This window comes from Pongo abelii, chromosome 1 (assembly GCF_028885655.2).
Source record: "Pongo abelii isolate AG06213 chromosome 1, NHGRI_mPonAbe1-v2.0_pri, whole genome shotgun sequence".
NCBI classification, from domain to species: Eukaryota; Metazoa; Chordata; class Mammalia; order Primates; family Hominidae; genus Pongo; species Pongo abelii.
This window is the reverse complement of record NC_071985.2, coordinates 158,963,853-158,980,182: the sequence shown is the minus strand read 5'-3', so window position 1 is coordinate 158,980,182 and position 16,330 is coordinate 158,963,853. Positions and strand designations below refer to the sequence as shown.

Here is a 16,330-nt window from a genome sequence, read left to right as displayed (position 1 = left end):
TGGAAAGGAAAAAAGAAAACAAAAAGCAAGTGTTGCAATCCTAGTCTCTGACAAAACAGACTTTAAACCAACAAAAATAAAAAAGACAAAGAAGGGCATTACATAATGGTAAAGAGATCAATGCAACAAGAAGAGCTAACTATCCTAAATATATATGCACCCAATACAGCAGCACCTGGATCCATAAAGCAAGTTCTTAGAGACCTACAAAGAGACATAGTCTCCCACACATAATAGTGGGAGACTTTAATACCCTACTGTCAATATTAGACTGATTAATGAGACATAAAATTAACAAGGATATTCAGGACTTTAACACAGCTCTGGATCAAGTGGACCTAATAGACATCTACAGAATTCTCTACACCAAATCAACAGAATATACATTCTTCTCAGTGCCACATGGCACTTATTCTAAAATTGACCACATAATTGGAAGTAAAACCATCCTCAGCAAATGCAAAAGAACTGAAATCATAGCAAACAGTCTCTCACACCACAGTGCAATCAAATTAGAGCTCAGGATTAAGACACTCACTCAAAACCACACAATTACATGGAAATTGAACAACATGCTTCTGAATGACTCCCAAGTAAATAATGAAATTAAGGCAGAAATCAATGTTATTTGAAACCAATGAGAACTAAGAGACAACATACCAGAATCTCTGGGACACAGCTAAAGCAGTATTAACAGGGAAATTTATAGCACTAAATACCTACATCGGAAAGCCGTAGAAAGATCACAAAATGATACCCTAAGATCAGAATTAAAAGAGCTAGAGGCCAGACATGGTGGCTCATGCCTGTAATCCCAGCACTTTGGGAGGCCAAGGTGGGTGGATCACCTGAGGTCAGGAGTTCAAGACCAGCCTGAATTAGATGGTGAAACCTCATCTCTACTAAAAATACAAAAAATTAGCCAGGCATGGTGGCGCAAGCCTGTAATCCCAGCTACTTGGGATGCTGAGGCAGGAGAATTCCTTGAACCTGGGAGGCAGAGGTTGCAGTGAGCCAAGATCATGCCATTGCACTCCAGCCTGGGCTTCGAGAGTGAAAATCCATTTCATAAAAAAAGGTGGGGGGTTGGCTAGAGAAGCAAGAGCAAACAAATCCTAAAGCTAGCAGAAGACAAGAAATAACTAAGATCAGCACAGAACTGAAGGAGACAAAGACACGAAAAACCCTCCAAAAAATCTAGGAATCCAAGAGTTGTTTTTTTTTTGAAAAAATTAACAAAATAAATAGACCATTAGCTAGACTAATAAAGAAGAAAAGAGAGAAGAATCAAATAGACACAATAAAAAATGATAAAGGGGATATCACCACTGACCCCACAGAAATACAAACTACAAAAAAGAGAATACTAAAACAACTTTACAAAATAAATGAGAAAATCTGGAAGAAATGGAAAAATTCCTGGACACATACACCTCACAAGACAACCAGGAAGAAGTTGAAATCCTGAATAGACCAATAACAAGTTCTGAAATTGAGGCAGTAATTAATAACTACCAACCGAAAAAAAAAGCACAGGACCAGACAGATTCACAACAGAATTCTACAAGAGGTACAAAAAGTTGCTGGTATCATTCATTCTGAAACTGTTCCAAATAATAGAAAAAGAGGGAATCCTCCTTAACTCATTTTAGGAGGCAAGCATCATCTTGATACCAAAACCTGGCGGAGATCACAACAAAAAAAGAAAATTTCAGGCCAATATCCCTGATGAACATCAATGTGAAAATCCTCAACAAAATACTGGCAAATTGAATCCAGCGGCACATCAAAATGCTTGTCCATGATGATCAAGTTGGCTTCATCTTTGGGATGCAAGGCTGGTTCAACATATGCAAATCAATAAATGTAATCCACCACATAAACAGAACCAATGACAAAAGCCACATGATTATCCCAATAGATGCAGAGAAGGCCTTCAATAAAATTCAACATCCATTCATGTTAAAAACTCTCAATAAATTAGGTATTGATGGAACATATCTCATAAGAGCTATTTATGACAAACCCATGACCAATATCAAATTGAATGGGCAAAAGCTGGAAGCATTCCTTTGAAAACTGGCACAAGACAAGGATGCCCTCTCTCACAACTCCTATTCAATATGGTATTGTAAGTTCTGGCCAGTGCAGTCAGGCAAGAAGAAGAAATAAAAGGTATTCAAATAGGAAGACAGGAAGTCAAATTGTCTCTGTTTGCAGACAACATGATTCTATCTTTAGAAAACCCTATTGTCTCAGCCCACAAACTCCTTAAGCTGATAAGCAACTTCAGCAAAGTCTCAGGATACAAAATCAATGTGCAAAAATCACAAGCACTCCTATACACCAACAACAGACAAGCAGAGAGCCAAATCATGAAGAACTCCCATTCACAATTGCTACAAACAGAATACAATATGTAGGAATACAGCTAACAAAGGATGTGAAGGACCTCTTCAAGGAGAACTACAAACCATTGCTCAAGGAAATAAGAGAGGAAACAAATGGAAATACATTCCATCCTCATGGATAAGACGACTCAAGATCATGAAAACAGCCATACTGCCCAAAGTAATTTATAGATTCAATACTTTTCCATCAAACTACCATTGACATTCTTCACAGAATTAGAAAAAACTACTTTAAATTTCATATGGAACCAAAAAAGAGCCCATACAGCCAAGACAAACCTAAGCAAAAAGAACAAAGCTGGAGACATAACGCTACCTGACTTCAGACTATACTACAAGGCTACAGTAATTAAAACAGCATGGTACTAGTAACAAAACAGATATATAGACCAATGGAACAGAACAGAGATCTCAGAAATAACACCACACATCTACAACCATCTGATCTTCAACAAACCTGACAAAAACAAGCAACGGGTGAAGGATTCCCTATTTAATACATGGTGCTGGGAAAACTGGCTAGCCATATGCAGAAAACTGAAACTGGACCCCTCCCTTATGTCTTATACAAAAATTAACTCAAGACGGATTAAAGACCTACATGTAAAATTCAAAAACATAAACACCATAGAAGAAAACCTAGGCAATACCATTCAGGACATAGGCATGGGTGAAGACTTCATAACCAAAACACCAGAAGCAATGACAACAAAAGCCATAATTGACAAATGGGATCTAATTAAGCTAAGGAGCTTCTGCACAGCAAAATAAACTATCATCAGAGAGCACAGCCAACCTAGAGAAGGGGACAAAATTTTTGCAATCCATCCATATGACAAAGGGCTAATATCCAGAATCTACAAGGAATGTAAACAAATTTACAAGAAAAAAAAACCCATCAAAAAGTGGGCAAAGGATATGAACAGACACTTCTCAAAAGAACACATTTATGTGGTGAACAAACATATGGAAAAAGCTCAACATCACTGATGATTAGAGAAATGCAAATCAAATCCACAATGAGATAGCAACTCACACCAGTCAGAATGGCGATTATTAAAAAGTCAAGAAACAACAGATGCTAGTGAGGCTGTGGAGAAATAGGAATGCTTTTATGCTGTTGATGGGTATGTAAATTAGTTCAACCATTGTGGAAGACAGTGTGGAGATTCCTCAAGTATCTAGACCCAGAAATACCATTTGACCCAGCAATCCCATTACTGGGTATATACCCAAAGGAATATAGATCATTCTACCATAAAAACACATGCACACGTATGTTTATTGCAGCACTATTTACAATAGCAAAGACATGGAACCAACCCAAATGTCCATCAGTGACAGACTGGATAAAGAAAATGTGGTACATATACACCATGGAATACTATGCAGCCACAAAAAGAATGAGATCATGTCCTTTGCAGGGAGACATGGATAAAGCTGGAAGCCATCAACCTCAGCAAACTAACACAGAAAAAGAAGACCAAACACTGCATGTTCTCACTCATAAGTAGGAGTTGAACAACAAGAAAACATGTACATAGGGAGGGAAACAACACACACTGGGGCCAGTTGGGCGGTTGGGGGTGAGGGGGGGAGAGGGTATTAAGACAAATAGCTAATGCATGCGGAGATTAAAACCTAGATGACGGGTTGATAGGTGCAGCAAACCACCATGGCACACTTGTATCTATGTAACAAACCTACACGTTCTACACTTTTATCCTGGAATTTAAACTAAAATAAATAAAAAATAAAGAATTAAAAAAAAGACTTCGTAAGCCAACCATGCAACTATGATAAAAGCTCTCTGGTTATAACTGGTAACATGGAGATTCCAATAAAGTATATAAAATCACCACAAAATTAAAGAGACTAATTCAGACTGGAGGAGCAGTTGGTAAGATTAAAAGTGAAAATGCCTTTGAGTTGGTTGCTAAAGGATGGGTAATAAAAGTATAAATTTTACCAGTGGTTGTGCAGTTCATGCATTGTATGATGAGGGCAAGTAGGTACAAAACAAGGTCACACACAGTCAAGAAGCAGCCACTTGTGAGGCACTTCCCGGGAGAAAAGAGTGTCTTTTTCTTCACATGTAGGCACCACCTTCTCACCAATTAGAACACAGCAAAGCATTCTGATTTGCACAATAACATAGAGGCTTGTGTTGCATAATAATATCTAGACAACATTAACATTGTGAGCTTGTAGTGCTCTTGAGGAGTACACATTTGAGAAAAAAGGGGATAGTATCAGTAAAGGCATAGGAATAAGAGACTATAAAGTTGGGTAGGGAGTAGAGAATATTCTGTTTAGAGCAGAGTGCTGCTAGAGGGAGGAGGGAGGAATTTATAGCAGAAAATTTAGCGTGAGATAAGTCTAGACCAGAAAGAACAGAGCACATTGTCTGAAATACCATTTAGAGCAAATTCAGTTTTATTCTGTGAACAATTGCAAGCTATTAACATATTTAAATAGGAAGTGATGTGATCAGAACTTTATTTTAAAGACTGTTGAGGTTTGTAGGCCAGAGAAAAGACTTGGGTTGATGAAAAGATGAAGAATAGGAATGAAGATCTCAGTTGGAAGAATAATGTGAATTCGTGGAGAGATTATGAGAGCCTAAGTTAGAATAGGAGGAGTCATATTGACAAGGAAGGATCCTTTTGAGACTCCTTTTAGAAGTAAAGTGAGTAGAAAAACATTAGATATTGGCAACGAAGACTTTGTTGCAAAAAAACTGAGGTTGATAGCACTGGTCAAGAGGCTGATGATGATGCCATTTGTGATAATAAGAACAACTCATAACTAAGAGGTAGATAGGTTTTGTTGCACAGGTGGAGAGATGGGGAAAGACAGAGTTATTTTATTGCCTTATCTTTGGTAATAGTACATGATTTGTTCTTTGTTTTAATTTTTCAAAGTAGAATGTACTATGTTATAAACAGAATACTAATTATTAGATCTTAAAATTTAGCATGCAATATTCATATGTAATTGATTTAAATGCTTCTATTATATCTAAATTGTACCTACCTAACTTTTTTCATTTCTTTAAGTAAATTCTTTCCATATTTTTCTGCTTTTAGTTTTTGCTTAACAATCAGGCTTTTCTCTTTTAGGACAGCCTCATTCTTCTTCAGTATGTCAATTTTAAGTAGTCCTCTGGTCAAAAGAGTGCGCTCATTATTTAAGTTTTGAACTAATAAACGCTCTGCAGCCTTTTGGGATTTTTCTTTTAGAAACAGAGCTCTTCTCTCTCTAGCTTTTTCAAGGTAGTTGAATCTGTTTTGCCAAACTTGTCGTAAACTGTTCTGAATTGCCTCTTTATTTTCTTCAATTAGCTTTTGTGTAGCATATTTTTTCTGATTCAAATGTTCATTAACAGTTACTCTAACTCTTTCTCGAGCAACTTGTGCCATGGCTACAACTCTTACTTTTTCTTTATGGCATTCCTGCTTCTTTTGTTCTGTGTAATATTTGTCAATATCACTAAATGTTCGGAGTTTCATACCAGCTCTCTGTGTTGCAAAAAACTCTTTCATACTCCTCTCCAATCGTATGTCTTTTTTAATGATTGGCTTTGGATGAGTAGTAAAGATTGGCTGAGGATATGGAGGAAAAAAATCTTGTTTTTTCTCTCTCAATACTGCATTATTCTTCAATGAACCTGAAGTGTATATGGGTAGTTTGAAAACTGATATCCTAAAACTGGTATCCAATTGTTCACCCACAATTTCATCTTCAGACTCCTGACCTACATCAAACAGAACACAAATATCATACATTATATGAGAGCTAAGCACATTTTATTTTCTGTCCAAATATATCAATAAACTTGATAAGAACCTGTTATTTACTTTACTAAGAAGAATTTTCCCCAAGTACCTTTTCAACTTGTGATTTAATAGTAACTTTGGAGAAGAAAATCACTATTAAAACATTTTCACATAGAAATGCACTGAATCTAATTCTTATATTTTCTGTATTATCTTCCACAATTACTTAACTTACACTGACTTAATAGCAGCATCTTATCACATACTTAGTACTACTTAACCACACGTATTATTTTTTCATATAGTTTGCTAAAAGAAACAAAGTTTAATTAAGCAAAGAATAATTCATGAACTGGGTAGCACCGAGAACCAGTGAAAATTTAGAAAACTCTGCGTAATAAATGAGCAGGGAGTATTTATAGATAGAAAATGGAAGAAATATAGAAACAGCTTGATTGGTTATGGTTCAATTTTGCCTTATTTGGACATAATCGTATCAGTTGGTGGCCTGTGATTGGCTGAAGCTTGGCTGCTGTGATTGGCTATGACTTACTTATCTTTTACAAAAATATACCCCTAAGTTAGGCTTTCAGTTTGTTTACATACTAAGTTAGGTTGCAATTCATTATATAAGGACTCAAGGAACAGAGGCAGCCTTAGGCCACATTTAACAAGTTATTAGTATGTCATATTTGCAAAGGGCATTATAATCCATTTTACCTTATTTTTCTTAACTCTAGTGGAAAATAATAGCAGCCATCAATTGTTTTTCCCTTTTTTGGACAGACAAAAATACTAAAACTCTTAGCTTCCTTTGCTTTCCTTTGTGTGACCATGGGCTAAGTTCTTTTTAATAGAGTGTGAACACAATTGCTATGTGTCATTCCTTGTCCAAGGGATTGTTTTAAGAAACAATGTGCACCTTCTTTCCACTACGTAGAGATGAGAATGAAACCCCAAAAGATGGTGGAACCATAAGATAGAAGCCGCTTGCCTGCCTGAATCACTTGTTGAAAAAACTGCTCATGGACCAGAATCATCCAAGTTGGGTCACTCATGAAGCCAGAAATCAAAAGTAATTATGTTTCAGTCAATATACATTTCTGGGTCTATTTGTTACTATACCCAACCTAATTAATACAATAAATTAAATCACATTGTTGTTTGCATATTTACTTTTTGACAGACCTACTAATGAATTCAGAATCAGGTGACAAATACAAGTATAAAAGTTATGCTTCTTAATTTAGGAGAAAAAGATGTTTCCTGATTTCTTCCACTTATTAAAATTACATTCCTGCTAACTCTAGTCTACAAGGGTTTGATCTTCCTTAGAAAATTACCTTGTCTTTATGTGTAAAAATGTCAAATATGATGCTGGTGGTTTTATGGAAGTTAAGGGAACTATGAAGAAGGGCAGGGCTTGTGGTCTAGAAGGACAGTAGAAAATAATTGAATAGGCAAGATTTTCACGAAAGGCTACAGGAGTATCAACATTGGAAAAGTAAGTAAATTCTACAGCAAAGTAGGAAATCAAGTCTAGCAAATAGAAAAGGCAGTCCATCAGGATATAAAGCCAAAGTGTCCAGAAATAAACACTAAATATGTGTGTCCAAAGCAAGAGACTGGGGAGCCAAAGAGTCAAAAGTCAGAGTCTCTCATTAGCTGGTTGAACATAGTTCCATTAACACTTTTAAAAGTCTCCTAATTTCTTTCTCTGTTTTCAGAATCTCTGTTTCAAGAAATCACTCACTGCTATAATATTTATCTTTCTTAAGTAGGGTTCTAACAACATTGTACCTTATATACAAACAAAGGAAGACAAAATCTTTATGGCTTTCCACCCATAGACTGAAGAATAGTTTCCACTTTTGGCCTAGGATTATATAATACCAGAAAAGAGCGACATATTTTTCCCCAACACATGCATCATATCTTATCATCGTTGGGCCTTTGCTTCTATTATTTTAAGTTTTGCTCAGTATGCTGTTTTTCTTATCTATATCTGTTCATATTCTATGCATTCTTCCATGTCTTTTCACATGTCATATTTTCCTTATTGCTTAAAAAAGAATTCATATGTTTTAAACTATCACATATGTTTTTCCTGATAGAATTAATCATATTCCACTTACATTAAAGCTCTATGTAGTAGTTTTTAGCTATAGGATCGAACTTGATATAACCTTCTTATGAGTAAGGATCTACTCCTTTGGTCTTTGATGCTACATTCCCAGCCCCTAGCCTACTGTTTTGCACAGTTTGGTTTGTGCAGCAATGTAGTTTAGGTGTGTGTCCCCTCCAAATCTCATGTTGAAATGCAATCTCCAATGTTGGACATTGGGCCTAGTGAGAGGTGTTTAGGTCATGAGGTAGACCCCTCATGAGTGGCTTGGTGCCCTCTCATGATAATGAGAGAGTTCCTGTTATGGTAGTTCACATGAGAGCTAGTTGTTTTAAAAAGCCTGGCACCTTTGTCTTCATGTGATATGCCAGCTCCCACATCACCTTCTGCCATAATATTAAGGGAAATTTATAGCACTAAATGCCCACAGGAGAAAGCAAAAAGATCTAAAATTGACACCCTAATATCACAATTAAAAGAACTAGAGAAGAAAGAGCAAACAAATTCAAAAGCTAGCAGAAGACAAGAAATAACTAAGATCAGAGCAGAACTGAAGGAGACAGAAACACAAAAATTCCTTCAAAAAATCAATGAATCCAGGAGCTGGATTTTTGAAAACATCAACAAAATAGATAGACCACCAGCCAGACTAATAAGAAGAAAAGAGAGGAGAATCAAATAGATGCAATCAAAAATGATAAAGGGGATATCACCACAGATCCCACAGAAAATACAAACTACCATCAGAGAATACTATAAACACCTCTATGTAAATATACCAGAAAATCTAGAAGAAATGGATAAATTCCTGGACACATACACTCTTCCAAGACTAAATCATGAAGAATTTGAATCCCTGAATAGACCAATAACTAGTTCTGAAATTGAGGCAGTAATAGCCTACCAACCAAAAAAAGTCCAGGACCAGAGGGATTCACAGCTGAATTCTACCAGAGGTACAAAGAGGAGCTGGTACCATTCCTTCTGAAACTATTTCAAACAATAGAAAAAGAGGGAATCCTCCTTAACTCATTTTATGAGGCAAGCATCATCCTGATACCAAGACCTGGCAGAGACACAACAAAAAAAGAAAATTTCAGGCCAATATCCCTGATGAACATTGATCCGAAAATCCTCAATAAAATACTGGTGAACTGAATCCAGCAGCACATCAAAAAGCTTATCCACCACTATCAAGTCAGCTTCATCCTTGAGATGCAAGGCTGGTTCAACATATGCAAATCAATAAACATTATCTAGCACATAAACGGAACCAATGATAAAAGCCACATGATTATCTCAATAGTTGCAGAAAAGGCCTTCGACGAAATTCAGCAGGCTTCATGCTAAAAATGTTCAATATACTAGGCATTGATGGAATGTATCTCAAAATAATAAGAGCTATTTATGACAGACCCACAGCCAATATCATGCTGAATGGGCAAAAACTAGCAGCATTCCCTTTGAAAACCGGCACAAGACAAGGTTGCCCGCTCTCACCACTCCTATTCAACATAGTATTGGAAGTTCTGGCCAGGGCAATCAGGCAAGAGAAAGAAATAAATGGTATTCAAGTAGGAAAAGAGGAAGTCAAATTGTCTCTGTTTGCAGATGACATGATTGTATATTTAGGAAAACCCATCGTCTAAGCCCAAAATCTCCTTAAACTGATAAGCAACTTCAGCAAAGTCTCAGGGTACAAAATCAATGTGCAAAATACACAAGCACTCCTGTACACCAATAAAAGACAAACAGCCAATTCATGAGTGAACTCCCATTCACAACCACTACAAAGAGAATAAAATACCTAGGAATACAGCTAACAAGGGATGTGAAGGACCTCTTCATGGAGAACTACAAACCACTGCTCAAGGAAATAAGAGAGGACACAAACCAATGGAAAAACATTCCATCCTCATGGATAGGAAGAATCAATATCATTAAAATGGCCACACTGCCCAAAGCAATTTATAGGTTTAATGCTATCCCAATCAAGCTACCATTGACTTTCTTCACAGAATTGGAAAAAACTACTTTAAAGTTCGTATGGAAACAAAAAAGAGCCCACATAGCCAAGACAATCCTAAGCAAAAAGAACACAGCTGGAGGCATCATGCTACCTGACTTCAAACTATACTACAAGTCTACAGCAACACAAAACAGCATGGTACTGGTACCAAAACAGATATATAGACCAACGGAACAGAACAGAGGCCTCAGAAATCACGCCCCTTATCTACAACCATCTGATCTTCAACAAACCTGACAAAAACAAGAAATGGGGAAAGGGTACCCTAATTAATAAATGGTGCTGGGAAAACTGGTTAGCCATATGCTAGCTGAAACTGCATCCGTACCTTACACCTTATACAAAAATTAACTCAAGATGGATTAAAGACTTAAACCTAAAGCCATAAAAACCCTAGAAGACAACCTAGGCAATACCATTCAGGATATTGGAATGGGCAAAGACTTCATGACTAAAACACCAAAAGCAATGGCAACAAAAGCCAAAATAGACAAATGGGATCTGATTAAACTAAAGAGCTTCTGCACAGCAAAAGAAACTATCATCAGAGTGAACAGGCAACCTACAGAATGGGAGAAAAATTTTGCAATCTATCCATATGATGTAGGGCTAATGTCCAGAATCTACAAAGAACTTAACAGATTTACAAGAAAAAAACAAACAACCCCATCAAAAAGTGGGCAAAGGATATGAATAGACATTTCTCAAAAGAAGGCATTTATGTGGCCAACAAACATATGAGAAAAAGCTCATCATCTCTGGTCATTACAGAAATGCAACACAAAACCACAATGAGATACCATCTCACACCAGTAAGAATGGCAATCATTAAAAAGTCAGAAAACAACAGATGCTGGAGAGGATGTGGGGAAATAGGAATGCTTTTACACTGTTGGTGGAAGTGTAAATTAGTTCAACCATTGTGGAAGACAGTGTGGTGATTCCTCAAGGATATAGAACCAGAAATACCATTTGACCCAGCAATCCCATTACTAGGTATATGCCCAAAGGATTATAAATCATTCTACTATAAAGACACATACACATGTATGTTTATTGTGGCACTGTTCACTATAGGAAAGGCTTGGAACCAACCCAAATGCCCATCACTGAAAGACTAGATAAAGAAAATGTGGCACATATACACCACAGAATACTACGCAACCATAAAAAAGGATGAGTTCATGTTCTTGCGGGGACATGGATGACACTGGAAACCATCATTCTCAGCAAACTAACACAAGAATAGATAACCAAACACCCCATGTTCTCACTCATAAGTGGGAGTTGAACAATGAGAACACATGGGCACAGGGAGAGGAACATCACATACTGGGGACATGTTGGGGTGTGATGGGCTAGGGGAGGGATAGCATTAGGAGAAATACCTAATGTAGATGATGGGTTGATGGGTGCAGCATACCACCATGGCACGTGTATACCTATGGAACAAACCTGCAGGTTCTGCACATGTATCCCAGAAATTAAAGTATATATATATAAAAAAAGAGGCCTGATAGAGGTCCTTCATCTTCTACCATCATGTGAGCACACAGCCAGAAGGCACCATATATAAACCAGAAAGTGGGTTTTCAACAGACACCAAATTTGTTGGTGTCTTGTTCTTGGACTTCCCAGCCTCTGGAATGATTTAAAAAAATCTCTTGTTTATAAGCTACCTGGTTTATGGTATTTTGTTATAACAGCCCAAATAGAGCCCCAACCCCCAGTGTGGCTTTATTTGGTAGTGGGGCCCCTCAGAAACTGATTAAGGTTAAATTCAGTCATAAAGGTGAAACCCTGATTGAATCAGGTTAGTGTTCTCATAAGAAGAAATATCAGATAGCTCACTTTCCCTTCTCACTATGCACACATATCAAAGGAAGGCCATATGGACACAGCAAGATGGTGGTTTTCTAAAAGGCAGAGAGCCCTCACTAGAAACTTACCATGTTGGCATCCTGATCTCAGACTCCAGAATTGTAAGAAAACAAATTTCTGTTCTTTAAGTCACCCAGTCTGGAATTTTGTTATGACAGCTTGAACAGACAAACACAAAGGAAGTTCCCTCTCCTGAATTTTTAAGTAAAGTTGCCCAACTGGTATGCTGTGGCAAACTAGTGTGTTATTAATGGATAATAGGAGTGCTCAGAGACATTGATCACCCTGGGATGGTTATTTATTTCCATTTTATTTCAATTTTAATTCATCCTAGCATGTCAATAATTCTTCTAATTTGGAGAGGGGAGGATAATGTTCCTAGAATGTCCAAAATGTGACCATTTGTCCAGTCTTGGGTCTCATATCTCAATTTCATTGTGTTATTAACGTAACAGATACCAATTTCCCCCATAACCTCCCAGCAGCTACTTAAAATTACGTATGATCTCAATGAAGGATTAAGTAGCTTCTGGCTTCCTAGAATCATTTTGATTCATTCACCTATTAATTCATCTATCCTTCCATCCATTCATTCATATTTTAGTAGCTTGCAAATTCTATGGATATTCAGGGATCACAAATATAAAAGTTATTATTCAAACTTTCTTTAGTTCTTAATTTTTTCTGTAAATTTTGTTTTCCTTTGTTTTTGAGAGTTGTTTTCCATGAATATTAGCAGTCTGTCTTTACTCATAAATGTTTTCTTTGTTAAATATAGAAGTCCAATAATAATATAATGTGTGAAAAGTGTATACATAAAATTGAATGTTTGTTGTGTATAAGACGCTTTTCTAAACAAAATACATGAGGTATTTACTAAGAAATGCACTATCCCAGGGCTCATGAAACTTCTATTCTAGTGAAGACAGATAACAAATTTATAAACAAGAAAATATCAAATAGAAATAAATGCTCTGATAAAAATTAATTGGCAGTGAGAGGGTCTAGTAATTAGATTGGGTGAATAGGAATGGGTTTTTAGAGGATATCTGATTTAACCCTAGATGAGAAAAGATAAGTAAGAACAAGCAAGGAGAAAAAATGAACATTCCAGAAGAAAAGGGAAGCTAATGTAAAGGCAGTAGACAGAAGCACATTTAGCCTGTTAGGGATACAGAGAGAAAGCCACCTGAAATCCACTAAGTAACAGGAGAGTGGTGCTAGAGACGCTCACAGAGGTAAGGCAGGGGCCAGATTCTATGCGGCATTGTAGGTCACAGAAGAAAAGTTCTGGACTTCATTTTGAGATTTGAAGCCATTGAAGTAGGGGACTGATATGGTATGTGTTTTACCATGAAGGCAATGGATTGGAATGTGGACCATAAAAGTCTAAGTAGGGGACTGGTTAAGAGGCTACTCTAGTGGCCCAGGTAAGATTTTATGATAGGAAGGGCCTAGATGAAAGCAATAAATTCACAGAGAAGTAGAAAGATTTGGCATATGTTTTACAAGTATAGTCAGAAGGGGTTGCTGATAACTTAGATGGCAGAAGTGAGAAAGAAAAAAATCAAAGATGAATGGTAGCATTTTGGCTTGAGAAACCAGGTGAATGGTGATGCCATTTGCTGACATGGGAAAAACTGGAGGAAAAGCAGATTTAGTGAGCTAGAAGAAATATTTTTATATGTATTACTGTTTTGCAGTTCATACTTTTCATATTTAAAAACATAACTAACATTTTCCTAATTCAACGTCATATTCAAATTGTTTATCTTAAAAAATCATTTAAAACTTTAACTAATACAATGTCATTTTAAAGTATTTTATTCTTAAAATAAAATCATTTTGAAAAAATACCATTTATTTCCATTTACATAATTCCTAGTAATACTCAGGTTAAAACTGAGGAAAATGACACCTTTGCATCTTTTTTTTTTTTTTTTTTGAGACGGAGTCTCACTCTGTTGCCCAGGCTAGAGTGCAATGGCATGATCTCAGCTCGCTGCAACCTCTGCCTCCCGGATTCAAGCAATTCTCCTGCCTCAGCCTCCTGAGTAGCTGGGATTACAGGCACACACCACCACACCTGGCTAATTTTTGTATTTTTTTGTAGAGATGGGGTTTCACCGTGTTGATCAGGCTGCTCTCAAACTCCCGACCTCATGATCCGCCCACCTCGGCCTCCCAAAGTGCTGGGACTACAGGAGTGAGCCATCACACCCACCTTGCATACTTTTTAAATAATAATACCAGATAATACTTGAAGTACAGGTTCTCCTTTCTCCAGCCATAACTTCCACAAACTGAATTTTTTTGACACAAAGGCAACAAAATGGCTTGTTTTAGATATAGTATTAAAGAAAAAGCTTGCTAAAAAGCAATTATTCTTATATTTGTACCTTATATGTACCTCTCAACTTAAGAGAAAACAACTGGATCATACCAGCCAATTTACTTTCAGTTTTCTGAACAGATAGTTGGATCTTTTAGGACTCAGAGGAACACAGAAGCCAACACCATTTGTGGTCAACAGAGCTTGTTTGATTCTTCTGAATGTATTGCAGATTTATGAACCATCTGTGAAGAAACAAATGGTCCAAACCTATTTAAAATCAGTATAGCTGTGATTTGAATGCTCACAAGTGGGTCTGAAGCAGTTGCTTTCCTCAGCAAACTGGCCTGACACCTTTGCACAAGCTTATAGCCTTATGTGATACATAAGCTTTAAGTTTAGGTGAAGCAAAGAACAGGAAAATAAGGAAAATGAAATGGATATAAGGAAGAAAGAAGTGGCATAAACTTCTGTCATGTACTGAGTTTTTCCTGATTTGCTAGATGCAAAAATTTCACTTAACTTATAGCAATGGTTGCAATTTCTTCCTATTTTCTTAGTAGCAAATGTTTTCAATGAAGTCTCTCCCATTACACACACACATATACTCTGGTATAAATGACTTATCTAAGATATGGTATGAGATCACTATAATAAAGAATATAGTTTATGAAACATCTTACATCTCACATGTAATAAAGCTCTACTGGGGATTTATTGTAATAGAATAGAAAGTTACAGAGATGCACAGGACTTACCCCTCTCACTTTACATCTTTAATCCATTTCTGAAAATTAGACATTCTGTAAAGAAGTGCTATCCTGGAGCCTATTTCTCTATATTCTACATGGGAAAATTGTAACACATTAAATGTTAACCACCAACCCTTATTTGATTTCCAAAAATGAAAATAGAGCATTATAAACATTAAAGCAGGAAAACACACTAAAACATGAATTTATAAGTACCGTTCACATTAATGTATAAATTGCTTAAAACATTGCTTTTTGATTATCAGTTATTAAGGCTGCTTACAAATAGTATCCATTGCAATGATGTGGCTGTTAGTGACAATGTCTCAAATAGCCATACCTGTTGTTGACATTTGGCATGCTTTAAAAGTGCCTATATATGATTTTAAAAACATCCATATTGAGATATACTTAATATCCCATATTAGTGGTATATTAAATCATTAAAGTGTACAATGTAATTGTTTTAATACATTTATAGAGTTGTGCAACCATAAGTATCACCACAGTCTAGGTTTAGAGCATTTTCATCACCCCAAACGGAAACCCCATACCCATTAGAGTCATTCACCATCCCCTGTCTCCTACCATCTCCCTCACCTTAAGCAACCACTAATCTACTTTCTGTCTGCCAGATTTTCCTATTCTGGACATGTCTTATAAATGCAATCATACAATATGTGGTTTTTTATAAGGGGTTTCATTATTCTAAGGTAGTAAATTACAGCTTTATGATGTGTTCCCTTTTAAAATTTGCCTTTTATACAGTTTGCCTTCGCCACTCCACCCTGAGTTCTACCTGTCTGGTAATTTTAGGTAGAACAAAATATTTAAACCAATTTCATACCTGGCCATAAAGAGTGAAAAAAAATAGAGTGGGCAAGTTTGGCTTAGAATTAAGGTCAAACTTTCTACAGGTTCCTGAATAACTATGAATCAGTCCATTAATAATTATATTTTTCCCTTTTCCCAAGCTTAGCATTTCTTTCATCTTCTAAGGATCGTGACGCTTCAATCTTTT

The 16,330-nt window shown here is 36.5% G+C and overlaps 1 protein-coding gene across 1 annotated transcript in view; it reads right to left on the bottom strand.

Moving 5' to 3' along the window:
- The window catches only part of LRRIQ3 (leucine rich repeats and IQ motif containing 3), a 175,946-nt gene that overhangs the window by 13,896 nt on the left and 145,720 nt on the right, over positions 1 to 16,330 (bottom strand). The window contains exon 7 of the mRNA XM_002810699.4: positions 5,448 to 6,168. Within this exon, the coding sequence (XP_002810745.2) occupies positions 5,448 to 6,168 (721 nt within the window). The remainder of the gene's footprint in view (positions 1 to 5,447; positions 6,169 to 16,330) is intronic.